At 47.6% G+C, this 27820-nt stretch overlaps 1 protein-coding gene across 2 annotated transcripts in view; it reads right to left on the bottom strand.

Moving 5' to 3' along the window:
* The window catches only part of RASGRF1 (Ras protein specific guanine nucleotide releasing factor 1), a 63034-nt gene that overhangs the window by 17192 nt on the left and 18022 nt on the right, over positions 1-27820 (bottom strand). Inside the window, exons 4-20 of one of the 2 annotated variants that reach the window (XM_055002872.1) lie at positions 25890-25982; positions 23842-24095; positions 21010-21089; positions 18897-19090; positions 18606-18715; positions 17102-17220; positions 16721-16881; positions 14851-14917; positions 13861-13991; positions 12391-12473; positions 11728-12021; positions 10361-10731; positions 9903-10028; positions 8752-8922; positions 7306-7412; positions 4497-4609; positions 3017-3077 (exon numbers count right to left, since the gene is read on the bottom strand). In XM_055002872.1, the coding sequence (XP_054858847.1) occupies positions 3017-3077; positions 4497-4609; positions 7306-7412; positions 8752-8922; positions 9903-10028; positions 10361-10731; positions 11728-12021; positions 12391-12473; positions 13861-13991; positions 14851-14917; positions 16721-16881; positions 17102-17220; positions 18606-18715; positions 18897-19090; positions 21010-21089; positions 23842-24095; positions 25890-25982 (2535 nt within the window). The remainder of the gene's footprint in view (positions 1-3016; positions 3078-4496; positions 4610-7305; positions 7413-8751; positions 8923-9902; positions 10029-10360; positions 10732-11727; positions 12022-12390; positions 12474-13860; positions 13992-14850; positions 14918-16720; positions 16882-17101; positions 17221-18605; positions 18716-18896; positions 19091-21009; positions 21090-23841; positions 24096-25889; positions 25983-27820) is intronic. The other variant, XM_055002873.1, reaches the window with a different exon arrangement.

Genomic DNA, 27820 nt, shown 5'->3' with positions numbered 1-27820 from the left:
AACAGAGAGGATGTTTAACGGAACCGTCCCCCTGAAACTTCAGGGGAGACAACTAAAAAAAAGACAGAGGCCTTTTGTCCAAAATGCCCCCCTTACTGACCAGTTGAGTCCCTGGTTGTCCACCGACTCACCTAATGTTGTATACCATCCCCCACCCCACGGGATACACTGGGTTGAGCTGGGTTGGTAATATGGGCTGCTGTGTAGAGTTGCTGCACTGATTTCTTGCACCGAATTGTATGTTTTTATTGTGTTTTAATGTGATTTTATTGCTTGATGTTACCCACTCTGAGCCTGCTGGCGAGGAGAATGGGCTATAGATTTAACAAATAAATTTAAAAAATAAATGAAATAAATAAATGAAAACATGGTTCAAGACTGGCGTTCATCCAAATGTGTCGTTTTTTATTATAGCAAAGGGCGGGCATAACCAAACAAATACTCCATTTATACACAGCCTTCCTTCCCAATGTTGACCTCAAGCGGGCTCTCTTTTATTTTATCCGCATAAGAACCCTGCGAGGTAGGTTAGGTTGAGTGTGAGTGATGGCAACTAAATCCTACGTTGGCATAATCTGGAGATATGCCATCATATCCTGAAGATGTGACAAGCCCCACCAGCCAGTGCAATTGCAGTGCCCACCCCAAACTGGGCGAGGTCTGGGACATGTCATGGGCAGAGCAGGGTATAGTCCTAAGCAGGGCTGTTTTTCTGGGGAAAGAGGTGGTGGAACGCAGTGGTGGAACTCAAGACCGCCCAATGACATCACTTTGGAATAAGGGGGGGGGAGTTTTTTAAAGTTTAAATCGCCCTTGGCGAAAATGGTCACATGTCTGGTGGCCCTGCCCCCTGATCTCCAGACAGAGAGGAATTTAGATTGCCCTCTGCGCCGCTCCAACAGCACGCAGGGCAATCCAAACTCCCCTCTGTCTGGAGATCAGGGGGCGGGGCCACCAGACACGTGACCATTTTTAAGAGGTGCTGGAACTCCGTTCCACCATGTTCCCGCTGAAAAAAAGCCCTGGTCCTAAGCCTGTCCAAGTCTGAGCATACCCCTCATTCCAGTGCTATACTCTGCTGCTGAATCTTTGCGTAGCTCACATCAACCCACAGAGGCACACACAAAGGGGAAACAAGCAAGTGCTCCCAGCTCTCACCCCCCTTCACTGGTACAGCTTAGGATAGCAGCAAAACCTGCAATGAACTAATATCCTACGAAGGGATTAGGACACTTTCTCCATTGCAAGACACAGACACCGAAGGGGATGCCACGCTGCCCAATGGGGGTGAGGCAAGGTGGTGCAAGGCCAATGCACCCCACACAGGTAAACTAGAAGAGGGGGAGTCTGCCGCGGGGGCTGCTCAACGACCATTCCCTTCCCCTCTCAAAAACGTGCTTTGGGTATTACTTCAACAACTCTGCCTCCCACAACAGTCGCCAGCAAGGATGCCCCCGTGCAGAAAACGGGGACGGAGGCTGGCAGTCAGGCTGGCACTCTGTGCTGTGAGCATTTGGCTTCCAGGCCCTGCTTGCAGGCTGGTTTCCTTGCTTGCCCTGGGGTCTCTTTCTCCACCAGCGGCCAGGTTGCCCATCTTCAGCCTACGTCCCCTGCCACTGCTTAATAGGGCAGCAGGGTAAAGGGGCGGGGGGGGGGGAGAAATGAAGCGACATCAATGAATTACAGGACGCTTTAGGATTCCCCTGAAACTCTAAGCAATGAGAGCACTTCCAGCACACAGCCAGAACTGCCGCTGCAGTGTTGTGGGAAGCAGTTTTGATACATTTCTCCCCTGCCTCCAGTTTCCTGGGAGTTGCCAAGGGCCAGCATCCCCCATCTCAAAGCTCTTTCTCTTCCTTGCCTGCCCTGGGGTCTCTTCCTCCACTGCCTCCCCCCCCCCCCACCGTGTAGGTCATTGTTTTCCCATTGGGATCTGAAACCTTGCCTGGCAGTCTGGGCTTCTCCTAGGGGCTTCTTTCTTTCTCCCCCAAGTGAGAGGTTTGCCCTTCCCTGCTCCTTCTTCACCAACCCCCTTGACTTCTTGACAAAAGGGCAGCCATTAACCTTTAGCCTGTGCAGCATAAGGGGATATGAACTGTCCACCTGCAGAGCTCCGACTGTCTGTGCTGTGGTGACAGAGGCGTGGTGGGGGGGCACTGCCTTGGATGTTTCAGGTTCTGCTTTGCAAGGTGGGCGTGGAGACATCAGGGAAGCATCAGGGAGGCCGTGTGCAGATTAGCTCTGGCCATGCATGGCTACTATAAGGGTGTGATCAGCTTGTTGGCTGCATGAGTGTGCGTATTGGCAATCTCCCTCCCGCCTGGACTTTGCAGGTGTTGCTGTACACTGTGTTGCTCAGAGGGACGCTTGTCTTTCTGTGCCTCTGCTAGGAGTGTGTGGCGTACCAGATACACAGTGCTGATGTCACGACCACATTATGGGGCTGTTGGCTCAGCCAGCCCTCGGGAAGGCTCCGATCATGGACAATTAGCAAGATGTTTGCTGTGAAATAAAAGGAACTCTGGACAGGACAAATGGAAAAGGAAACCCAGCCCTTAGCTGTCATCTTCAGGAGAAAGATTAGAAAGGTGGGTGGGAGGCATTTACCAATTGCGTCCCCTGTACCAGGAACCAAAGGGAAAATTTCTCGCGAATATTTTAGCTGGTCTCCATCTTCTGTCTGATTTTGATAAACTAAATTTTATACTTTCAGATACAGACCCTTTTATCTCGAACAGGATGGCCCTCAATGCCCCGGGCTGCTAGGAAAATAAGGGCAAATGAGGCAACCAGGAGAGTAAACACCTGATATAGATTGTCTTATAAGCTGCTAGAAATTATTTGGTTTTAATGTTAACGTTTACATTTTAGGCAAAAAGCATTTTATAGTAATTTTATTTATATGTATGTAATTATATCTGTATTCTTGTATTTTTTTTTTTGCTTTTTGATGGTTTTGGATTGTGAGGGCCTATGGCCATATACAATAAATTCATTCATTCATTCATTCATTTACCAATTGCACAATCTCTTCCAGCGTTATCTGATTGTCTCCAGGGTCCTCTTGAGTCAAAGTCCTGGGTGCACAAAATACAGGCAGGGCACGATCAGTATATGAAGCCATTGGGATTCCCAGCTAATCTCTTCTGGACTGGGAAAGAAAAGCCTGACATTTCTGTTTCGTTGTATCTGTCTCTGACCTTCTGGGTGGCACAATTTAGTTAGCCCCTTCAGCCTCAAATTCCACTCAAGACTGGATTAGCATTTTTCAGTTGTCTCGTGTTTCACAATTTTGTGAAGGTGTGAGTGCTTTTTAACTTCTATTAGTTATAATTAATACTTTTCTTTTGTTGGAACCTTAACTGCGGCTTAGGTAAAGGTAAAGGTAGTCCCCTGTGCAAGCACCGAGTCATTTCTGACCAATGTGGGGGACGTCGCATCACGACGTTTTCTTGGCAGACTTTTTACGGGGTGGTTTGCCATTGCCTTCCCCAGTCATCTACACTTTACCCCCAGGAAACTGGGTACTCATTTTACCGACCTCGGAAGGATGGAAGGCTGAGTCAACCTTGAGCCAGCTACCTACCGTGGCTTACAAATGTCTAAAAAGCCAACTGCAATGCAACAAAACAATCAAAATTATAACAGAGAGATCATGAGCAGGTCAAATAAAAACAGAGCATTGCAGCACAGTGCAAACCTTAGAAGAAATACCAGCAGATAACTACATACTGGGTGCGTCCCTGTATTCTCCATCTTACTGATATTCATTACGTTTATATCTGGTCTCAGCTCCATTGTGAAGTTCAAGGCAGGTCTAATAAACTTGCTGGGAGGTCTCCATCCAGCCACTGAGCGGACACAGACCTGATTAGCTTCAACAAAGTTGCTGCTTCATGTTCCTTCAGACTTATTACTTCTCTAAAGGCTAAGCAAGTTCCACAATATTGTTGCTGGTGGGGGAGAATGCCCTCAAGTCATAGCTGACTTATGGTGACCCCCAGTGGGAATTTCATGGCAAAAGGTGGTTTGCCATTGCCTGCCTCTGCAACCCTGGTCTTCATTAGAGGTCTCCCATCCAATTACTAACCAAGGCTGACCCTGCTTAGCTTCTGAAATCTGATGAGATCAGGCTCACCTGGGCTATCCAGGTCAGGGCTACTGCTGAATAAACCATATCAATGGAGTTACATGTAGGGGACATCCCAAGAAATGTCTAGGTAGGTTTGCGTGGGAAAAGATGGCCCTTGTTTCTAAGACTAGGAGAAATTCCTAGAACGTCACTATATGAAGGCCTTTTTTCCTGTTTCTTTTCACTACTTTGGGAGTGGGAAACTGGGGCTGGGGCAGGTAATTCCCCACCTTGGGTCTCTGACTTTCAGCCTTATGCAGCAAAAAAATATGCAGATGTCAGCAAATAGGATTGGGGGGGGCGTGAGTTTCCAATCAGGTGCCAGCCCCCTGCCATCATGACCTTCCATGGTCTAATGACTTGCCTTATGATGTTTGCAGCAGCTTTCCTCTCTTGAGTCAGGAGTTCTGGGTCATGGATCACTTCTTCCAGAAAGCTGATCACTTTACATTTCAGCTCTTCATTAGTTTCAAAATCCTGCCCGAAACACACACAGATTCATACATGTGTCTGTGTCAGTAGTGCGCAAGAAGTTTAGGAGTCAGGGAGTAACTTCATAAGCCCCTCTTATAACTTAATAAATCCCATATGCCCCATATGCCTCAGTGCCAAATCCCGCAAAGGCAAACCTCCCGGATTATTACAACCGTTAGAAACACCAAGCAGACCGTGGGAAGTAATTTCCATGGACTTTATCACTGATTTACCCCCCTCCAAAGGGCACAACTGCATTCTGGTAGTAGTGGATTTATTCTCCAAGCAAGCACACTTTATACCTTGCACCACTATACCTTCAGCTAGAAAACTGGCGGATATTTTCCTGAAACACATTGTAAAATTACATTCTTTTCCATCTAAGGTGATTTCGGATCGCGGCGGACAGTTCGTTGCCAACTTCTGGCGGGAGCTTTTACAAAAGCTAAATATTGAACAAGGTTTAAGTTCAAGCCATCATCCTCAAACCGACGGACAGTCGGAAAAAACTAATCAAATCCTGGAGCAGTTTCTTCGCTGTTATATTAACTTCCAACAAGATAATTGGGTCGATTTGCTCCCTCTAGCAGAATTCTCTTATAATAACAGTGTGCACGCCTCCAGAGGAGAAACTCCCTTCAAAGTCGTTTATGGCTTCCACTTCAAACCCTTCCCGTTTGAAGCGCTCCCCCCTCCTACGACGGCTTCCAGAGACGTAACAGAATGGTGGGGGGAAGCTGCTCAACAATGGACTCAAATTAAGAAACATCTCGACAAAGCCAAAGAGGATTACAAAAAATACGCCGACCGTCACCGTGCGGCTGATTGGGATTTACAACCAGGTGATCTTGTCTATCTCTCCACAAAGAATTTGAAAGTGACTCAAACCAGCCGTAAGCTCGCATTAAAATTTCTTGGACCTTTTCCTGTTACTAAGGTGATCAACAAAGTGACTGTTGCCTTACAGTTGCCAAAGAATTTGCGCCACGTACACAATACTTTTCACATTAGTCTGTTGAAAAGAACCCCTCCTGCAGACCAATGGCACATCCGTGCCCCTCCTATCCCAACTTTAATTGATGATCAAACCCATTACGAAGTACAGCAAATTTTGGACTCTAAAGTGAAAAGAAACCAGCTGTTTTATCTTATCCGGTGGAAAGACTTTGACTCTGGGTTTGATGAATGGGCGAATGCTGTACATGTTCATGCTCCTAGATTAGTTAAGGCGTTCCATTCTCGCTACCCACATAAACCTGGGGGGGGGAGCATCTTAGAGGGGGCAGAATGTCAGGTTCAGACTGCTCTCATGTATATTCTTGCCTAACCGACTCCATCTTTAATCCTTTCAGTGTTTAAGTGCTTTCTTCACAGGTGCCAAGGTTCCCAGGCAGCTATCTCACAGAGAAGGATTGTTTTGGCTACCGCTGTTCCACCAAGAACCGGCCTTGAGAGACTTTCGCTTTCCTAGCTTCAAAGGGGACTGTTTTGAGAACTATGGGGGGAGGTTGGGCTTGCTGGGATCTGTTACTTTGTACCTCATGCTTTGCCTGTCATTGGTAACAATGCATATGTACCATCCTGAATATTGTATTCAGGCCAGTGGACTATAATGAACTAATTCTTCAGTAAAAACCTTTTGGAAACAATGGACTGTTGTCTGATTGCAGAAGGTAGTCTGGAGTAAGGACATTATCTAGCCACAGCTCTGACAGCCTGTTCCAGAGGTGGGAACAAGTTTTATGCCTTGGATACCAGAGGCAGCCTGTGAAGAACCCTCCCTGGGTGGCAGAAGGAGGGCTTTGTTTATCCTATTCATAAAACCCGAGCCGTATTGGCGACGACTCACTTTTTATCCTGGTACAGGCACACTGCAGCCCTGTGGATGCACCTGTGCCAGGATAAAGGGAGAGTTGTCGGCAGCAGGCTTCTGAGGGGCCACAGAGCTGGCAGAGAGGCGCAGTGTGGGGGAGCCCCACCTCCACCACGCAGCCTTCCCACCATCTCCACAGTGGCTGTGGGGCCAAGGCCCTGTTGCTGGAGCCCGTTGTATTTATTACAATGGACTCTGTTGCTAGTTTAAAATATTTCCTTTCCTAGGCTCAAGGTGTTTTACATTAAACTAGATTCAGCAAAAATGTTAAATATTCTACCGCAAACCAATAGAAATCTCTCAGCAGAGAAATAGCAGCTGAAGAGCCTGGGAAAGCAAGGAGCCCTGAGCAAAAGGGGCCCCTTAGCACTGGGACAAACGTGTCCCAAACTGATCCTGCCCAGGAAGTCATGAGGAGGGGGCCTTCTTGTCCCTTAGCCAAGCAGCAAGCAACAGAGGAGGAAGTGCTCTGCGAAATGGGGCCCTCGCAGCAGCAGACACTACAAGAGCATTCTTGTGGCTGCAACCCTGTGGGAGAAGTTCTATTGGACTCAGTGGGACTTACTTCTGAGCAAACATGCTTAGGACGTGCCACACAGGCCTATTCTCCATTTCAACAGCCACAAACGTGGCTGAGTGTGTGCGGTACGAAAACTTAAAAGAAAGACAAATACCCAGTCTCTGAGTATTGGAGTTTTCTCCTCCCACCGAACAAGAAGCTGTGCTGTGCTGTGTCTCAGACTAGGTCAGACCATTCTACACCCAACAGCCCCCCCCCCAGGCTCTCTGGAGCGCAGTTCCAGTGCAAAAGGCTGCCTGGCAGTACCTGGGAGTGCTTGGAGACCCAATGGCGGAGGACGTTCAACACCCTGTTGGTGGCGGCCCTGCGAATCACAAACTCTTTGTCACCGTTCCTCTGGTCAGGAGGAAAGCCTGAAAGAAGAGCCAAGGAGACAGCAGGGGCCATGCTGGCCTCAAAGCTGCAAAGTTGGTGTAAGATTCTTCCCCTCCCCTTCCATGAAGATATGGAGGTGTATGGCTTCCCAGGTCAATTCTGAAGTGCAGCTGCGGCGAGCACTGGCCACAGACTTGACTGAGAATGAATTCAAAGCAGGCCACAAGATCGAGGAGGAACAAGAGCCGTCAGTGGAACGAGCGACTGGGCATAAGATATCCCTTGCTGGGCCAATTGGTGGCACTGTTGGGACACTGAAGTTCCCCTGCTCGGATCTAACTGCTACAGTACTTTCTGCTCCTGGTTTTTTCTTCTGGGTAGAAAGATGAGTTTGAACCAAACAAGACCTTTGCTTTTTAAAAAGAATTGGGTCTGGTTCCCTGCAGCCACACAGCAGCTCTAGGGAATGGCTATTGAAAAATAAAGCAGAGCCCTTTGGGCTGGGAACACTGCCGTTGCGGGAGGGGTGGAGCCTTTGGAGCACAACACTGGAGAAGGGGTGGAACATTCTGTGCATGCGGAGCAGCAAAAGCTGGGAAATAACTCCTCCCCAACTCTGTTTTGGCATGGAAAAGGGCTGGGTGAGAGGGGAAGGAGCCCTTCCTCCCCCCGTGGCAGGTTTCAGAGCCCGTTGAGGCTTGCCTTTATTTTTAAAAAGCCATTCTCTGCAGCTGCTATGTGGCTGCAGGGAACCCAAGTTGGGTCTGGAAAACTTGGACTCAACCGTTTTTAAAAAGCGAACGTCTAGTTTGGTACTTCAACTTCTGAGTCTTGCTTGGGAGAAGCTGGATATGTTTTATGCTTGTGGGATTCTGAAGGTGAACCTGGCTTCTCTTGGAGACCAGGGCTGTGCTTGCTGCACTCACACACCCCGTCCACCGACCTGCATATTGCAAAGGACTTAACAAATATCCAGCGCTTGCTCTTTCCACAAAAGAAGCCAGAATGGAGGGCAAAAGCAGTGAGAGAGCAGCTTCAGTTCTCTTGCTGTCAGGCCCTGGGAGTAGACAGGCCTCAGACAAGGATTTCCAGTGGCCTGGCCTCCTGCACCGTAGCATGAGGCCCTGTTGCAATTGGGTGTGGGCTTCGAAGGCAGCATGTTGTTCTGCCAGAGAACACTCAAGGCTCAGTTCTATCCTACCTGGCCTTATCTGAAGTTTGACACTGGAAGTCTTGGCAGTGCCTGAGTTGGGCATTGCTTGCTTTGGAATATGGTTTGCTTGTGCTTTTAGCCTGAGTCCTCCCATCCCCCCTGCCCCAGTGTTGGAACATCTGCCTTGACTGGAGCCTGGCCCTTTGCTCAGGCCTGCCACTCACCTGTGCTTGCTAGCGACATTCGCCTGTACTTCTCTTTGGTTGGAGTGCCCTCATTGGCCCCAGCTGTTGCAATCGCAAAAGCAGAAGCAGCTGAGAGGCCGCTGCGGCTGTTGTCCAGTTCTCGGCAAGAGGTCATAACAACTCCATTGTTATATGAGAACAAAGGGAATTCTGTGCAAGGACAAGGAAACACATCAATACCTTCCCATATAAAATCCTTCAGAGGAGCCCCCCCTCTCTAACTAACCTTAGTGTATTTTATCTTTTAGATCTAAAATAAAGGAACATGACATGTATGCATATCTGCTTCTGATATCTTTGATATCTTTTGTATCTTTGTGATCTTTGTATATTTGACTATTTCAAGATAAATTTGATTTTAAATAAAAGTCTTAAAAGACAACATTGAGTGATTATTGGCTGGTTTTCATCTGATTCTTAGAAAATTAAAAAAAAAACTTTTTGGCTTCTCTTTAGTCAGAGGCCTGTCAGCTTGTAAGGAACAGGCCAAGAAGCAGAAAAGTAATTTCTATTCAGCTCTGTGGTTTAGCGATTAAAGAGTTACTTTGAAATAGACAGAAAGCGATTATTAGTTTCCACGTGTCTGTTTTCAAAGGGAGGCTCCCCTCGCAAGACAGATAGTACTCTGTGATACAACGGAGGATGGTTTTTTTAAAAGTTGGAGGTATTGGATGCCTACCCCTGCCTCCAACATACAGCAAAGATCAAAAGTTACAAAATCCAGTTATGCAACAGCAACAGTAATGGTTTTCGATGTATTGTTGAAGGCTTTCACGGCCGGAGAACGATGGTTGTTGTGGGTTTTCCGGGCTGTATTGCCGTGGTCTTGGCATGGCATCTTCAGAGGTGTAGCACCAAAAGACAGAGATCTCTCAGTCTGTTGATATTTAAAGATATTTAACATCTCACTGAGAGATCTCTGTCTTTTGGTGCTACACCTCTGAAGATGCCAGCCACAGCTGCTGGCGAAACATCAGGAACTACAATGCCAAGACCACGGCTATACAGCCCGGAAAACCCACAACAACCACAGTAATGGTTTTATTCCGGTAAATAAGTATCAAATCAGCAACGCAGACATTTAGAATACTTGAAACGTTGCAAACTTGCGGGTTTTGCATTCACATTACCTGAGCTGTTTTTGCCTCTGACCAATTTAGGAGTCGTCGGTGATTTGGTTGGCGAAGTCTCCGTTTCGGCTTCGTCGCTCTGGTTCTGATCAGTGTCAGACTCCTCTCGGACAGACGCCTCGGCGCCTGGAAACAAAAAGCAGCAATTCAAATGAGGCAAGAATGAAGAGAGGCTCAAGAAAACGGATTCGGACATGGCTGTCCAGACTCGCTCTTGGATTAACGACCATGCCACTTGGCTCCTCATCCTAGAGGAATAATTGGGCTTCCCCGGCAGCCTTTCCCCATCTGCTCCAAGTCCCTTCCAAACCCAAAGACTGATCCTGTAGAGCGCATGCCGGACTCTCCACAGCCCTTGAGGGATAATTGGGCTTTAGCCATCTGCTCTGAGCCCCAGAAAAGAAGTTCTGCTCTGATTCCCTCTGAAAAGGAGCCTCCTTGGAGCAGAAAACACTCACCGGGCTTGTTCTGAAGCGCTTCTTCGGGCTTCTCGGCAGGCCCTTCCCCTTCATCCGGCAGCTTGTTGGAATAATTGCCGGACACATAGAGCTTGTTAATGTCCAGGGTGGTTTTGCTGAAGGGGGACATGGAGGAGTACATGCTTGCATAGCCATTGGAGGAGCAGCTGAGGGCAGCCAAGTCCAAGGCCTTCCCCCCAGTGATGATGGGAATGTTCAGGGACAGCTTCCTCCTTCGGCTGGGAGAAGAGGACTTGGTGATGGAAAGAGGGGGTGGAGAGGAGAACTTGCGGTTGGCACGCGGAGACTTGGGAGGCTCCCCATAGAGGAGCTTGGTGTTCTGACTGCTTGCGAACAACAGCTCCAGTGATCTTGGGGGGAAAGAAAACCAGATGTCCCGTTACTGCTTCGAACATTTCCTCTCATCCTGTCTCTCTTTCAGCACCAATGGGCAAAGCTGTCTTGCCTCCAGGCTCTTCTGGAGTGAGCAAAAACTAGGAACTGCCCTGCACCTTTCTGGACAATGGGATCGAGCCGAGGTGGTGGGCTGGCCATGCCTGACCAATGGTCCACTGCCACTACAAGTCTCCTGGCAACGATTTGGTCATTGGCAATTTCCACCCAGTCCCCTCCTACGGACACACTCACCAGTCATACATATCTGGGTTTTGCAGCAAAAAACGCAGTCCTTTGCTGGGCACGGTTGCTTTCTAGGCAGTTACTGAGAATCAGGCCAGTCGCTCTGGCTCAGTTAAGGTTATGGTTGAAGTTGAAAGCCAGTGGTCAATGACTGGCTGAAAGAGGGTGATTGATGAGGTCAGGGGGCAGCTTGCCACCTCTGTTCCTGCATCAATAGCCAGAATCCTCAAACTTCCTGCCTCATTGTGCTCACCTGTCCTGACTAGAGATGGGCACGAACTGGGAAAAAACTGAACCATGCGGTTCGTGGTTCATCAAATTTCATGAACCACAAACTTTCACGAACCTGCCCCTGGTTTGCGAACTGGTTCATTTGGTTCGTGAAAACGTCACATCCGGGTCAGAAAATCACCACTTCCGGGCCAGCAGAAGGTCACTTCCGGGCCAGCAGAAGGCCTGCAGGAAGTCCATCCCCTGTTGCCTAGGAAACTGATTGATTGGCACCAGGCTGTCTGCAGTCATGAACCAAAAAACGAACCAAATGAACCAACCTAAAGTTCGTGGCGGTTTGTCAGAAATGGGATCTGACGAACCGCAGTTTGCGAACCACGAACCAGCCTGGTTCGTGCTTAATTTTGGTTCGTATTTTGGTTCGTGCCCATCTCTAGTCCCGACTTCACAATGCATCCCCTCCTAACAGGGCAGTGGAGAAGACTCCACGGGCTCACCTTGCCGGAATGGCACTGATTGGCTTCTTGTAGATGGTGATCAGCTTGTCCAAGACAATCATAGCAGAGGTGAAGACCCGGTAAGAGTGCAGGAAGGTGTTGAGGAAGTCTATGCTGAGGAACCTCAAGTCAGTCAGCCTCTCCAGAAGCCGCTCCACACTGGCATAGCGGATCTGGAGGACTTTGCAAGAGTTCATCGTTTTGCTGAATCGGATGTCGACGTCATCGCAGTACAAGCTGGTGTCAGACCTGGGGAGACAGCACAGACGGGATATGATGCCCTTGGCAGCTAATCTGCATGCGGCTGAATGAGACTGTTTTAGGCTCCACCTGCAGAGGACTTCTCTGACAACCTGGCTAAGCCTGGCATAGCAGATCTGCTGGTAGACCTTCGGCTGCAAAGAATCCCCTGAGATTTCAGGGGACTTCACCGGCACGCAAGATGGGGAAGAGCGCTCCCATGTGATAATGTCAAAGCATCTGTGCACATTCTCAGTTACTGATGCCGAACTTAGTGAGACCTCTGATTTGCACAGGGTTAGGCCACTGCTGCCCCGAACTCCTGAGCTCAAGCGATCCCCTGGCCTCAGCCTTCTCAGAGGCACGCTCCACCACGCCAGCTCTTTCTCAGTACTTGCAACCTCACTCTAGAGGAGTGCTTACTTGATCATCTGGGGAACGGTGACTTTTGAATTTTCTTCAAACGCGTTCATCATGAGGCCATTGCACCGAATGTTATCCACACACTGAAACACACAAGGAACAGGTTTTTGCAGCATGAAAGCCACAGGACATCGAATAAAGAAGACATTCATCCACAGCACAATTCTGTGCATATTTTTCCAAAGGATTTCTTGGGAGTCTTCCTGTAGACATCAGCCTGTGCCGGCTTAATCTCTGGAAAGGTCACTCATGTTTTTATTCTTGGGCAAATTTTGTTTCTGTTCTGAAACTAACCGTCCCCTCCCCAAACCGTTATTGTGAGAATATCCTTCAGTTTACTCAAGTTGGCTTCTCAATAGTACTAATAGTACTAATAGTTCCTAGCTTGAGTGGACTTGAAGGGCAGTCACATGACCCGTCAGTTCCCACCGCTCAGATGCAGAGGCGTTAGCCGTGTTAGTCTGCAGTAGCAAAATAGCAAAGAGTCCAGTAGCACTTTTAAGACTAACCAACTTTATTGTAGCATAAACTTTTGAGAACCACAGCTCTCATCAGATGCAACTTTATTGTAACATAAGCTTTCAAGAACCACAGCTCTCTTTGTCAGATGCAACTTTATTGTAGCCTAAGCTTTCGAGGGCCACAACTCTCTTTGTCAGATGCAACTTTATGGTAGCATAAGCTTTCGAGAGCCACAACTCTCTTCGTCAGATGCAACTTTATTGTAACATAAGCTTTTGAGAGCCACAGCTCTCTTTGTCAGATGCAACTTTATTGTAGCATAAGCTTTCGAGAACCACAGCTCTCTTTGTCAGATGCAACTTTATTGTAGCATAAGCTTTCGAGAGCCACAACTCTCTTCGTCAGATGCAACTTTATGGTAGCATAAGCTTTTGAGAATCACAGCTCTCTTCATCAGATGCAACTTTATTGTAACATAAGCTTTCAAGAACCACAGCTCTCTTTGTCAGATGCAACTTTATTGTAGCCTAAGCTTTCGAGAGCCACAACTCTCTTTGTCAGATGCAACTTTATGGTAGCACAAGCTTTCGAGAGCCACAACTCTCTTCGTCAGATGCAACTTTATTGTAACATAAGCTTTTGAGAGCCACAGCTCTCTTTGTCAGATGCAACTTTATTGTAGCATAAGCTTTCGAGAACCACAGCTCTCTTTGTCAGATGCAACTTTATTGTAGCATAAGCTTTCGAGAGCCACAACTCTCTTCGTCAGATGCAACTTTATGGTAGCATAAGCTTTTGAGAATCACAGCTCTCTTCATCAGATGCAACTTTATTGTAGCCTAAGCTTTCAAGAACCACAGCTCTCTTCATCAGATGCATCTGACGATGCATCTGACGAAGAGCTCTGTGGCTTGCGAAAGCTTATGCTATAATAAAGTTGGTTAGTCTTAAAGGTGCTACTGGACTCTTTGTTGTTTTGCTACTGCTCAGATGCTGACTCTTCCTTACCTGGCTGATGTCGCTGGTCCACGCAGCCTTTTCTTGCCGGGAAGATGCCACAAGGATGACGGTGTATGATGGGCTGTCCTTGGGTTCCACCATGATCTTGAAATCAAGATGGTCCATGTCTTGCCCTTTTGCTTTACGAATGATAAGAGAGAGATGAAAGGAATGGGAATCAGGGAAAGAAGAGGGCGGGGTTCAGAGCCATGGTGGTGGGGGGAGAAGAAGGCCAAGAGGGCATCTTGGATGCTAGCCCAGCAGTTGGGAGGCAACTTGGGCAAACGCTTTGGCCTTGACTCTGGAACAGCAACTTTTTTGAGATGAGTGATGGATGAAGCCACAGGGGTGCAAAACCTCCACAACTTCGGTAAATTCAATTTCAGTATCTGTTCAGAGACTATCAGTGACTGGCCGTCTTGAATTTAAATTTACATGAACTTCAGCCAGTTTGGTGTAGTGGTTTAGAGCGGCAGGACTCTAATCTGGAGAACCGGGTTTGATTCCCCGCTCCTCCACTTGAAGCCAGCTGGGAGACCTTGGGTCAGTCACAGCTTCTCAGAGCTCTCTCAGCCCCACTCACCCCACAGGGTGTTTTGTTGTGGGGATAATAATAACGTACTTTGTAAACCACTCTGAGTGGGTATTAAGTTGTCCTGAAGGGCGGTATATAAATCAAATGTTGTCGTTGTTGTTATTCAGACATTGGTTTGAATTAAAGTGTGCGCTATTTGCAACAGCTGCTGGTCACACCGTTTCCTTAGGATCCTATACACAACTGTAGGCATTTGCAAAATTGTAAAGAAACGTGGTGACTGGTATGCTGCTACCAGCACCAGCAGAGAAAAGTATTTGGGTGAAGGTGCTTGGAAAGGAGAAGACAGAGACAGAGAGGAGCCAGGTGGCTCCGAAGTGGCCCAGGGGCCATCAGCTAAAGGGTGCATGCTGCGTGGGGGGCGGATCTCGTATGTGGACTACTAAGCACTGGTTGAGACCTACTCTCCTCCTCCGCGTTCTCCATGTCTTCCACCAGAGTGCAGTCTATGAGGGAGATGACGCCACCATTCTGAAAGAGAAACAAAGGCTCAAGATTATGCTCTGGATGCCGTTCCCACCCCCTGCATCCTCCAAAAGAAAAGCAGCTCTCATTTGGAACCTGTAATTTTCAGCCTATAGCAGAGTACAAAGTTCAATAAGACGCAGGCCTTGTTTGCTTAAAACAATTAAATGTCATGATATGGACCAAGCATCAAATTAAATGTAAAGGCATCTGACGTGCAGCTCATCTCTTCGGTTATTCACCAGTGATGAAGTCTGCAACCTTATCTGTCGGCCGTGATTTGCTTTAGAAACCCAAAACAGGAGACCTCAAAGGGAAGCCTGACTTCCTCCAGGGCACCGAAGCTTCCTCTGGTTCACCCCCAGAGTACAGAGGCCTTTACAGATAACTCAGAAAAAGCCTACAGATTTGTTGTGATTGGTGTCTAATAAGAACATGCACAGCGTTTGAAAGCAGACCTTGATACATTTCTTGGGAAATAATCATATAGCAGAAATGAGAAGTAACGTTCTCAAACTGCCCTTCCACAAGTAAGTGTCAAACAGCAGTGCAATCTAGGGCTCAAGAGTAGCATGTTACGGCTTGGGAGTGCTGTGGGCTCTTTTTTGCTGGAAGTCTTTAAGTTTCCCAAAATCAATACCCCACTATATAATAACAACATTCAATTTATATACCGCCCTTCAAGACAAAACACCCACTCAGAGCGGTTTACAAAGTGTGTTGTTATTATCCTCACATCAATCCCCCTGTGAGGTGGGTAGGGCTGAGAGAGCTCTGAGAGAGCTGTGACTAACCCAAGGTCACTCAGCTGGCTTCAAGTGGAGGAGTGGGGAATCAAACCCGGTTCTCCAGGTTAGAGTCCTGTCACTCTTAACCACTACACCAAACTACTATCTTACCATCTCGTGACACTGCAAAGATTTCTTGTTTGCAAGTCTGAATATTATACCCACAATGGTTTTACAGGGGAGATTTTTGAATAGGCCCTATTTGGACAGAATTTGCCCTTGTAGCCTTAATAGGATCAATACACCCTTTCACGCCCTGCTCAAATGTAGGTTTTTCGAAAATATAAGGGATCGTTATATTAAGCCTTTAATTAACCAACTGTCCCCTTATACTCCAGAAACGCTGGCTCTTTTGCTTAGTGATAAGGAAGGATCCTAAATTCGTCTTAGCGATTGCAAAATATATCTCAGTTTTTAGCTCTTGCATCCAAAAAACAAGGAATAAGTATTTTCTGCTGCTCAAGATTTATGAATCAATGAACTTTTAAGGAAAGGAAAGGAAGTCTTTAAGCAGAGGCTGGGTGGCCATCTGTCCTAGATGCTGTTGCTGCACTTTCCTGCCTTGAGCATGGGGGGCTGACTAGATGATCTCTGTCTTCTAGGACTTCTCCCTGGTTCCACACAAGAAGTGTACCTTTAACCTCCTGGGGCCACATAGGAATCAATGCACTCAAAATGCTGTACTTGTAGCACTTTATGGTAGTTTGGTAGGGGAAGGGGTCATAGTGCAGGGGAGAGCACCTGCTTTGTCATGCAGTTAGAAGGACAAGGTAGGAGATGATGTGGAAAGACCCCCACTTAGATACTCACCTTGATGGACCAATGGTCTAATTTAGTCTAAGGCATGTTCATGTGCGTACATGTGTGTGTGATTTCCATGTCCTGCAGCGCTTGCACAAACAACACCTATCCAAGGCATACATGTGTACACTTTGTCAGAGCACCTGTTCTGGCGTGTGATGTACTGCACATTCCAGTATCATTGCTCCGCATCAGAGTGGCACAGTTTCCTCTCACTCACCTTTGTTAAGTGTAGCTTCCCCCCAGAGCCTCTAGTGCAGATGATCAAGTGCTTGGAAAACAGGAAGCACTGCCTCTCGCCCTCCTTCCTCAGGGAGAGGGAGCCCAAGCGTCCCCGGGTGATCTTCCCCTTCTCAGACATGGGCACTTGAATGAGGGAGCCTGTAGGAGAAGAAACATCAAGCTTTGCTGGTGTAATCTGGGCCCTCCTTCCTCTTCAGGTACCCCCAGACTAAGGCAGAAGTGCAGAGCGTCAGGGGTAACTGCTCTCCAACTGGAAATAAGACTCAACCGGACTGCAGTGTGCTATGAATCTTAGACACAGGCTCAGGAAAGGCCTTGTGAGGGATATGTTCTCTGGGGGCCCACCTAAACAGGCTACCTTGTCTTACAAATGTCTGACTGGTGTCCAAGAGGATTTCGCATCCTTCTATAATCATCCGTTCAATAGCCAAGTTCTTCCGGATGTTTTCTGTCTCGCTCACTTCATCATGCATTATTCTGCAGGAGCAAAGAAGAGTGTATTAGCAGAACATCCCCTGGTGAGATGGTCATACTCTACCCAGATAATGGTCCATTGATGGGTCATCTAACATAGGATACCCTGCCTCTAAATCCTATGGTGTCTAAAACTTATGCTGTCATATCTCAATGATACACCAGCATATTGGAGATACATCCGTATATCTGGAGATACACTACTAGTGCAAAACTGCACAGTGGTTGCACCAACACTGGGCTAGTGTAACTCTGGCACTGCCATACAAATGGGTGGAGTCTGGAGAATGTTAGTGGGGTGGCTTCCCAACCCCAGCCATGCTGCTAACTCTGGTGCAACCTTATGCCAGTGCTTGCCAGCTCTCTTGTTCTGGCCTAACTCCTGAGTAGACATGGGCACGAACAGCAATATGAATGGAAAAAAACCCACAAACTGTTCATCTGTTAGCGAACAAGCCGTTTGTGAGTCCCCATTCCAAATGAACAGGTGGTCGTCGCAAGCCTTGTTCATTGCGTTCGGCAGCCGTTCATCAAGCCTTTCAAGTCTGGTGCCTTTCAATCAATTCCCCTGGCAACAGCAGTTTTAAAGGGCCCTGTCCCTTGCATGTGGCAGGAAAGGGCCCTTTAACCTATCTGCTAGCAGGTGGCAATGGGGAATCCCCCCCTGAGCAGGGCTCATTTCGAGGGGGAATGCGCAGGAATGCAGTTCCAGCAGTTCCCCAAAGAGGTCACATGTCAGGTGGCCCCGCCCACCTGACTCTCGGCCATTTTGGGCCTGTTTCAGCCCAGATCGGGCCTCTGACGGGTGGTGGATCACTCTCCCACTCAGCAGCAGTCTGATCCTGACCACTTTGGGCCCCTTTTTGGCCATTTTCAGCCCCTTTTTGCCATTATGGGCCCAATTTCGGCCCTGAATGGCCAGGATTGGGTCCAAAACAGCCAGGATAGATGATGTCAGGGGGTGTGGCATATGCAAATCAGTTATGCCAATGACACACTTCCAGCAATGTCAAGGGACGTGGCATATGCTAATGAGTTATGCTAATGAGTTCCTCCAGCTCTTTTTCTACGAAATGACCCCTGGTTTAAAGGGATCTTTAAAGGGCCACAAACGAACACTGAACATGTTCGTTAAGGGGACATGTTCGTTACTGTTTGTTGTTTGTTGTTCGTGGAAGGCAATGAACAACGAACAGGGTGTTCGTAATTTCCCCCCCATTCGTGCCCATGTCTACTCCTGTGCCATTGCAAGCTGCTTAACAGACTGTTGTTTGACCAAGAGCACCAGAGGAACAATTCACTGTCAATTGGAGTGGGTTCTTCAAAAGCTGCATGTCCCCGGCCCCCCAGATGCACACTGTAAAGAAACAGAAGTTGACTATTCTAACCTGGAAAGCTCTTCCAACTTGGACTTTGCATAATCCAGGCTGTTCCTCTCCACGTGTTCATGGGGCGTGTGTGCCAAGAGCTCATGAAGTGTCAAGATGTACCTGGGGATCTGGGTTAGGATGCAAGACAAAACGGCATCAGGACACCCTCACACACTCAGCCCACGCCTGCAGATTTCCTTCCTTGCGTCAACAGGTTCCTGCATGTGCCCGCAGGATGGCAAAACATCTCGGGCACCCTGCTGTCCGTGGCACCCTGATGCCATCTTGGCAGCGGGATCCTCCTCTCACCTGGAACATGGGGTATGTCAAAAAGGTTTCCAGCGTCCTCTCCTCGCAGTCTGGCTTTGCCTCGTAGTGCTTCAGTAGCTTGTCAAAATCCCGGTTTTGTTTGCAGTGCGCCAGAATCTGCAAGCTGTACTGGTGGTTCCGGACAAACTCCTGGTAGATGTTGAGCATCGGCAGCAGGATATCGAACAGATCAGCTGCAAGTAAAGAGGCAGGGGGCTGAAGCAGCTCTGGCCAGGTTGGGGGACAAATGCACCTGAGGTCTCTCCTTTCACTCAGGACAAGCTGGCCATTACGGTCAACCATCCAGGGGGCACGGCAGAAGACAAGAATCAAAGAAAGCTACATGAAGAGCGGCCTCTGAGCTTTTGACAGGGAGATGCAAGGGTTCTCCATGCTGCCAGAGGAGGATCGGCTGCCCCTGCATGTCGTCTCTGTGCATGCACGTGGCCTGTCTATCGAGCAGCTGGTGGCTCAAGTGAACTTCTCTCCAGCTGGACTCTGTAGTCCCTACAACACAGAGACAGTCCATGCCTGCTTGACTCAGACTCGGTTCTCATTCTGGCTGGCCTCCAGCACCAGCTTGAACATTAGCTTCCACCTCTTGGTGAAAAGAGAAATTGTGCCTGAAGTTATTAAAGGCCCAAGAAGCCTGGTCTGGACAGAACCAGGATCAAAGCATGGCATCATGTTCTATTCTCCCCTAGATTATCTCATTGACCAGTTTGGATCATGCATCTGACGAAGAGAACTTGATTCTCGAAAGCTTATGCTACAATAAAATTGGTTAGTCTTAAAGGTGCTACTGGACTCTTTTTGATTTTGCTACTACAGACTAACACGGCTAACTCCTCTGGAACAGAAGACAGGGACATTGACGGGGGGCGGTGTGTGTTGTCTTTGCCTTAATCAGGCATTCCAGAGGAGTAGCTGCTCTAGGGCACTGTCCAGTGACTTTTGAGTGGCTTAGCAGCCTGAGTAAGGCCTAGTCCGGCTGGCAGAATGGAAGAATGCCAGGGCATATCCTGCAGATACAACAGTATATCTGGAGATATGCTGGTACAAAGCAGTACCAGCACCATGCCAACACCAGACCAGTGTAACTTGGGCTTTGGCATCAGGGCAAGCCATGTTAGAGCTGGGCGTAGCCGTCCCCAGTGCCTAGTACTTTATGCCAGTGTCACCCACACTGTATCTTTTAAAAAATAACCTAATCACATAGAATCATGGAAGGGATCTCCAGGGTCATCTAGTCCAACCCCCTGCACAAGTCAAGAAATTCACAACTATCTCCACACATACACACTCCAAAGACACCCAGTGATGCCTGCTCCATGCCCAGAAGATGGCAAAACACCTTCAGGATCCCTAACCAAACTGACCTGGAGAAAATTGCTTCCTGACCCCAAACTGGCAATCGGCCTTACCCTGGGCATGTAAGAAGGGCCGCGAGAACTAAGCACTGATGTAACTCTTCCTGCCCTCCCTCTCATCTGCCTAGGTTCCTACAGAATCAGCATGTGAACATGGCATGTCAGATGGCCATCTAGCCTCTGCTTTAAAACCTCCAAAGAAGATTTTTATGCAGAATGAGAATGCAAATGCCCCAGTCTGGCCTCTTGACACAGCCTCAGGCCACGGCACAGTTTAGGACGCCCATTAACTCTGGAGATAACCATGGCCCTCCTAAACAATATATAAATCCCAGCCGGGACACCCATAGCTCAGCTGTGTGATTCGGGGCTGTGTCTCTCTGACTTCATATCAGGCATGCTTAGAACACATGTTGGCAGGGAGTGCACAGAAAGGGCACTGAGGCACAAGCAGCCACACCTCCTCCCCAGTCCTGCTTTGTACACTGCCCCCCAAATCCCCCTCCCTCAGCTGTTCTAGCAATGAGAATGCCCACTGCCCGCAGGTGCCTGGTTTGTGCGGGCATTAGAGTATTCAGATGAGGCCGCCCATCTGCTGCAGCCAGAATAACGAAGAACCTTGTGGCACCTTAAAGACTTGACCATTCATTGTGATTGCAGCTTACAGGAGTCACCACCCATTTTGTCAGATGCTTTTTTATCTCTCAGGAATATTGGGAAACACACATCAAGTGCTTACTCACCCAGCACCAAGGTGGGCCAGCTAGAGATGCGTGCTTTCAAGCCCTGGTAAAAGATCTGGTGCAGAAACATAATCGTTTCGCTGGAAAAGTAACAAACAAAAAAAAACAAATGAAACTGGAATCAGCAAACTAATGGGCTGCCATGTCTAATCCCCCATTTTCATAGGAATTTGTTCCTCGGGAAAAATCTAATTCTGCAAAGTGGAAAACATTCATTGTTAAATTTATCATCATTTTAACAAAAAAGGGGGCTTTTGACCCAGTTCTGTGCATCTGATATCCTGTATAAGCTTTTTGTGGCTACTTTGGAGCTGGCCAGATGTTGGGTGACTTTTATTAGCATTGGCTTGTGACTGGAGGAGGATGTTGGATAGGACTAGTATTTCAGTGTCTCTGGGGACTGGAAGATAACAGCAGAGAGAGGCAGGAAGCTTTTCAGAGGACTCATCATTACAAAATCCCTGTGTATTTGTGGTTCCACGCATCTCTCTGTCCCTTGGTACTCATTTGATTGCCTGCCCACATGGTCTCAAATTCCACCTCCATGCATATCAACAAGATTGCAAGATGGAGCATTGACCTCTAGTGCTGGTCAGACATATCAGTGCTGGTCGTTCACGTAACCTGCAACCCACCTCTTGAGAGATTCATGTGCCAGCGTCCCTATTTCCTCTGCTTCATCATTGATGCTGTGCAGGGCTTTTTTTCTGGGAAAAGAGGTGGTGGAACTCAGTGGGTTGCCCTCGGAGAAAATGGTCACATGGCTGGTGGCCCCACCCCCTGATCTCCAGACAGAGGGGAGTTTAGATTGCCCTCTGCGCCGCTGGGCGGCGCAGAGGGCAATCTAAACTCCCCTCTGTCTGGAGATCAGGGGGTGGGGCCACCAGCCATGTGACCATTTTCAAGATGTGCCAGAACTCCGTTCCACCGCGTTCCTGCTGAAAAAAAGCCCTGATGCTGTGTGATCCCAGATCAGCCAGGAATAAAACTGCACTCCTGTTTGGCTTATGGGAGGAAGATAAGATTGATCCAGCTTGCACACGTGCAGAAGACCATTGTATGGTGAGGAGTCAGCGAATCTTCACTTTTTAAAAGCCTCAAGGTCTTTGGATCTCGTGGCTGATGGCAAACTGCACAGACAGGTGATGAATAATTAGCCCCACGGGGTGACATCTGAAGAGCACTGCCTGGGACCCCCAGTCTCAAAGCCAGTTATAGAAGATTGCTCGATTTTGCCTTGATAGGTAACCACCACCCTCCTTATAACACCTTGTTAAACGTCGTTGTTGTTATTTATCATCTGCTTTCTAACTGAAATCCAAAGCAGGTTACAACAGTGGAAGTGAAAATACAAAACAACAACAACAACTGCAGTTATATACCGCTCTTCTAGTGACCCAACTAGAGTGATGAACAAGTTAGTGTTATTATTATCCCCACAATACAGCTGGGGAGCTGGGGCTGAGAGGAGTGGCTGACCTACTACTGAGCTCATTTGTAATCTTGTAATTTTGTAATTTTTTAAAATATTTATACTGTATTTATTGTGGTTGAAATGTAATGTTTTATTGAAATGTTTACGCAGTGTAATCCGCCCTGAGCCTGCTGGTGTGGGGAGGGTGGAATATAAATTGAAGCTAACAACAACAACAACAACAACAACAACAATAATAATGGCAGTAGTGGGATTCGAATCAGTAAAATGCTGATTCGCAGCCAAACCACTTAAGCACTGTGCTACAGCTCTCAATATATTTGACAGCTAGAACATTCACTGAGCAGAGTACAATAATGAACGGCCGTAAGGACATTCAGTGACACTTGCAGTACAATCGTAAGCAGAGTTGCTCCAGTCTAAGCCCATTGATTTCAGTAGGCTTAGACTGAAATAACTCTTCATAGGAGTTATAGGAGGACACTTAAGTATTAAACTAAAACTTAATTCAAAACTAATGTTTGCCTTTTAACTATGTACTTTTAAAAACTGGGTGCAGTGGCAGACATATGGGGTGAAGCTATGGGGGGGGAAAGCCCTGTAACGGGTGACCAAACCATCTTGCACTGTCTATTTACACTGTGGAAGCGTACACTCATGATTTGTTCAAGTTTAAGATGATCGGTGCTGTTGCACACACTAGCAGAGTCTAATAGCAACAGGCTCCATTTTGAAAAACAGAGACCAAAGCAAGCAGTTTGGATGAGTCTGACAACCAGTGCAGCGCTTTCCAAGAGTAGGGGAAAGCAGGTCTGTTGCCCTAAGTGGGCACATCTGAACCGCTCTCCAAACAATCAGCACCTACTTGCGACTGGCATCACAGGCTGTGCACTGAATGGAACTTGCTCATACATGGTTACACCCAGGGCTTTTTTTCAGCTGGAACGCAGTGGGATGGAGTTCCGGCACCTCTTGAAAATGGTCACATGGCTTGGAGGGCGATCTAAACTCCCCTCTGTCTGGAGATCAGGGGGCGGGGCCACTGGCCATGTGACCATTTCCGCTGAGGGCGATTTAAACTTTAAAAAACTCCCCCCTTGTTCTAGCTGACCCCAAGTGATGTCATTGTGCAGTCCTGGGAACATGCACACACTTTGCGCATGCGTATGTGGTACCAGGGGCACCACCTCCTGCCAGGAGTTGCCCCCTGTGCTGGCAACCCACTGAGTTCCATCGCCTCTTTTCCTAGAAAAAAGCCCTGGTTACACCTCTCGGTTTTCATTACTTTGACAAGCATACAGAAGGGGCGAAGCCCAAGTTCTCCTTCTCTACACGGGCCCCTTCTCGAGGAGCTGCTCCTTTCCAGGGAGCCATAGCTGGGACTGGTGCCCGCTCACCTGTTCAGAAAGATGCTGCTGACGTCATCGTGGGTGATGGGTGGCTTTTTGGAGCTTGCCGCCATCCTCAGCGGGCGCAGGAAATTGTTCACCAGGATGTGGAGCTGCTGCACGTACTCCGCCTCAGCTTCCAGCATACTGAAGACCACTTGGTTCCTCTTCCGCATGCTGTCTGCGTGGGGGGAGCGGATGTAGTCCTGGATGATGGTCTTCCATTTCCTCCTACACAGCCAGCCACGCAAAAAGCTCTGGACCTGTTGGCAGAGAAGGAGGCTCACAGCGCATGGGCGCACAGCAAAAACTTGGGGGCGACACCACCCACCTCCACAAAATTCCATCAGACTGGGACGGTGTCTCCCTCAGCCAAGGCCCCCACCCTTGCATGGACTGCCCCAGTTGAGGCTGAAAGGTATCTTTTGCCTCTATGCTTAATATTTTTAAACGAATTTTGAAGACTAAATTTTTCCATTACAAAAGAAAATAAAGAATATGCCTCTCCTTTGGAGGTTTTAAAGCAGAGGCTAGACGGCCATCTGACAGCAATGCTTATTCTGTGAATCTAGGCAGATCAAGAGGGGGAGGGCAGGAAGGGTTACACCCGTGCTTAGTTCTTGTGGCCCCTTCTTACATGCCCAGGGGAAAGCCGATCACCACCTTGGGGTCAGGTAGCACTTTTCTCTAGGCCAGTTAGGCTCGGGATCCTGATGGTGTTTTGCCATCTTCTGGCATGGAGCAGGGGTCACTGGGGGTGTGAGGAGGAGAGGTAGTTGTGAATTTCCTGCATTGTGCAGGGGGCTGGACTAGATGACCCTGGAGGTCCCTTCCAACACTATGATTCTAAGATTCTATGATTCAGTCTTTTCTTAAATGTTACCATTTCAGGGCAATTGTAAATAAAATTATATATTTAACAAAACTGTCCTGTTGTGGACTGACTTTTACTCTCCTGTCAATAGAATTAAAGTCAGCCCTGACAGTGACCAATGAAAAAGGCAATAGGATATGAGAACCGGAGGGGCGTAGGAATTAAGTGTTGGGCCAGGATCAGGGAGAATGAGGTCTGAATCCCCTCTCCACCATGGAAGTTCACCGGTTGACCTTTGTTCAGTCACACACACGCTGCGTAACACACCTCACACATTGTTGTGGGGATAAAATGAAGAAAGGGGGAATGTTGTGTGCAACTTTGGGTTCCCACTGAGGAGAGAAGTGGGGCATAAATTAAGTAAATAAATAAACATGAACACCTGTCTAGCGCCTATTAAAATTCATCTACTGTATAGGGTTTAATTTGGATTCGATATGGTGCTTTCAGTGTTCAAAGCACTTCGCCAATAATGCATTTATAATTCTTGCAACAGGACAACCTTGTAAGGTAGATCCCCTAATGAATTTGTAGCTGAGTTGATTTTAAACAATGATCATGCATGATTTTATGGTGGTACTCCCACACACAGACTACTTAGTTTAGTTGTTGAAAATGTTCACGTGTGCACTAAAGTAGAGTACAACGTATACAAACAAATGAAGAAAGAAAATAGAAAGGACTGAAGTACATCATGAATCAGGGATGTGCAGTCTTTTGTCAAGGGGGCAAGAGACTGGCCATTTTCACACATCTTACCGGCTGCGCAAAATCGCGCAAAACTCCCGGGACGACAGCGTCTTCCTGGTGCGATTTCCCGTCATGACTTCGCAAAACGCGCTACAAACTGAAGTCATGATGGGAAATCTCGCCAGGACGCCGTCGTTCCAGGAGTTTTGTGCGATTTTGCGCAGCCGGTAAGACGTGTGAAAATAGCCACTGTCTTTCCCAGGTGAAAAGATTCTCCTCCCCAGAGAGATCAGCCAAGGTTTTGCTACAACCTTCCCCTTTCCTCCTTACAGTTTTCTAGAACTTCCCTGAGGATTTCAAGAATTGACCCACCGTTGCTGTGAGTCAGAGAATGAATGCCAACGCACGTCTGTGCCCCGGTGACCTTTGAGTCAAAAGGACCATTTAGCATGCCCTGGCTTTCCTCTAAGGTCTCCAAAATGCTACAGCCCACCTTTTTGATCTTCTTGATGTCACTGTCATCGTCGCTGGGGACATTTGTCTGGTTGGACTGGATGCGCTCATTCTCTTTCAGCAAAGCAGCGATCTTGGAACACAGAAAACAAATACGTAAAGAAACTGGGGCTAGCCTATGGCCAACCAACCAACCAACATCAGGGCAGGATAATAGTGGAAGGGAAAATTCTACACCCTTTGCATTTCCTATATCTTGGGATCAAGGCAGCAGTCTTAGAGCCTAACATCAAAGCAAATGGAATGCTCTTTGCACAAGCAATGTGGGTTGACTGTCAGTCTGTGGCAGAATCTGGTCCTTGGAGTTTCAGCATCAGGAATGTGTTCTGAACCTTTGAGGTATAGATTCCGCTTCATACCACTAATAAATCTGATTTCCTCCTGGAAAGGGAGTTCCACTTCCTTCCATGTTAGATTAGAAAGCTGTTGACAGTGGCTGCTTTGTTGTGTTGCTTCTCAGAACACAAGAAATGCGAGGGCGTAGAATTATATCTTTTAGTGGAGCTGTTTAAGTGGAGGTAGGAGGGACTTCTGCATTTCAGAAAATTCTGCTTGATGAGAAGTTCCATGAAACTCCAAAACCTCCTTGCTCCTTGGCCAAGACAGTCCTGAAGATCTCTTAAGGGCAAGCCCTGTTTTAGGCTTCACCATTCCTCACTCTCTGCAACTTGGCATCAGTGGCAAGAAACTTGAGTGAGGTTGACATGCTTACGCTTCCAGTTTGCTTTTCTCCTCTCCGTTATTCAAGATTGAGTACAGAGAGCTTTTTGGTCTATTGGGGTGGTGGCCAATGGAGAAAGAGCTTATCTAGGCAGGGCCTCAAGGTGCAGAATCAACCTTCTGGATTTTTCCAGATCTGAAATTGTGGTCTTCTAAACAAGCCCTGAGCCTGCTTGCGGGGAGGGCGGAATACAAATATGATAAAATAAATAAAAATAAAAGTCTATGCCATGGTTCACAGGGATCTCTTCTGCACTCCATGAACTTTAACATCTGCTTGAAGCTTCTAAGGAAAGTTGTCCCCAGAGCTCAGATCAGAAGGGTCATCAGCAATGCAAAACCGAATTACTCAAAAAGGCTTTTTACTCAGATAGGAGGGCCGTAGGGAGGGGATCGCAGATGATCCGCTAATGAGTTAGGAACCGTAGACTTCACCACTATGTTGTACTGGATTCCTGCTAATGCTTGTGTCTTTGTGAACTTGTATCTATTTACCCTATGGCATTGTTTATGGAAATGTTCCTGATATTGATTGTACTAATCTCGCACAGTGTAATCCGCCTTGAATCTCAGTGAGAAGGGTGGGCTATAAATGACATAAATAAATTAAAAAAATAAATATACATGCAGGGGCCATTCTACTCCGTTTCTGTTTTTTTGGTTGAGTCAGGTGAGATAGCACATGCTAGGAGGTGGAAATGGACAGGACGAGGGGCAACAAAGTGAAGTGCAATCCAGAAAAGAGTGAAGCCAATTCAGAAATTCAGAATCTATTGGAGGGGGGGGGCGGGAATGTGGGGGTCTCAGCATGTATCCCATCAGGCACAATGCCCATCACAATATAAAGGACTCTCTCTCTCCCTCCCTCCCTCTCTCTCATTCTGTGTGTGTGTGTGTGTGGTGGGTAAACATTCTGATTATCAAGGCATTTCCTCCCATCCCCAAAATAGATGCGTATGCTTATAGCTATGTAAAATAAAGCAAAGTGCATATTGCCAGTAGTAGGACAGAGAGAAAATAAGCAAAATGAAGACATTACACTGAGAAAATAATTGAACTCAAGCAGCATTCCAATTTTATGAGAGAAAAAAATCTATCCCTCCTTCTTTTAAACAGCAAGGATAAAGGATGAACCCCCAGCAGAGTGATAGCGTGGCAGGATGTGTGTTTGAGGATACCTCACTGATTTCC

This window comes from Eublepharis macularius, chromosome 18, assembly GCF_028583425.1.
Source record: "Eublepharis macularius isolate TG4126 chromosome 18, MPM_Emac_v1.0, whole genome shotgun sequence".
NCBI lineage: Eukaryota > Metazoa > Chordata > Lepidosauria > Squamata > Eublepharidae > Eublepharis > Eublepharis macularius.
This window is presented reverse-complemented; position numbering and strand designations above follow the sequence as displayed.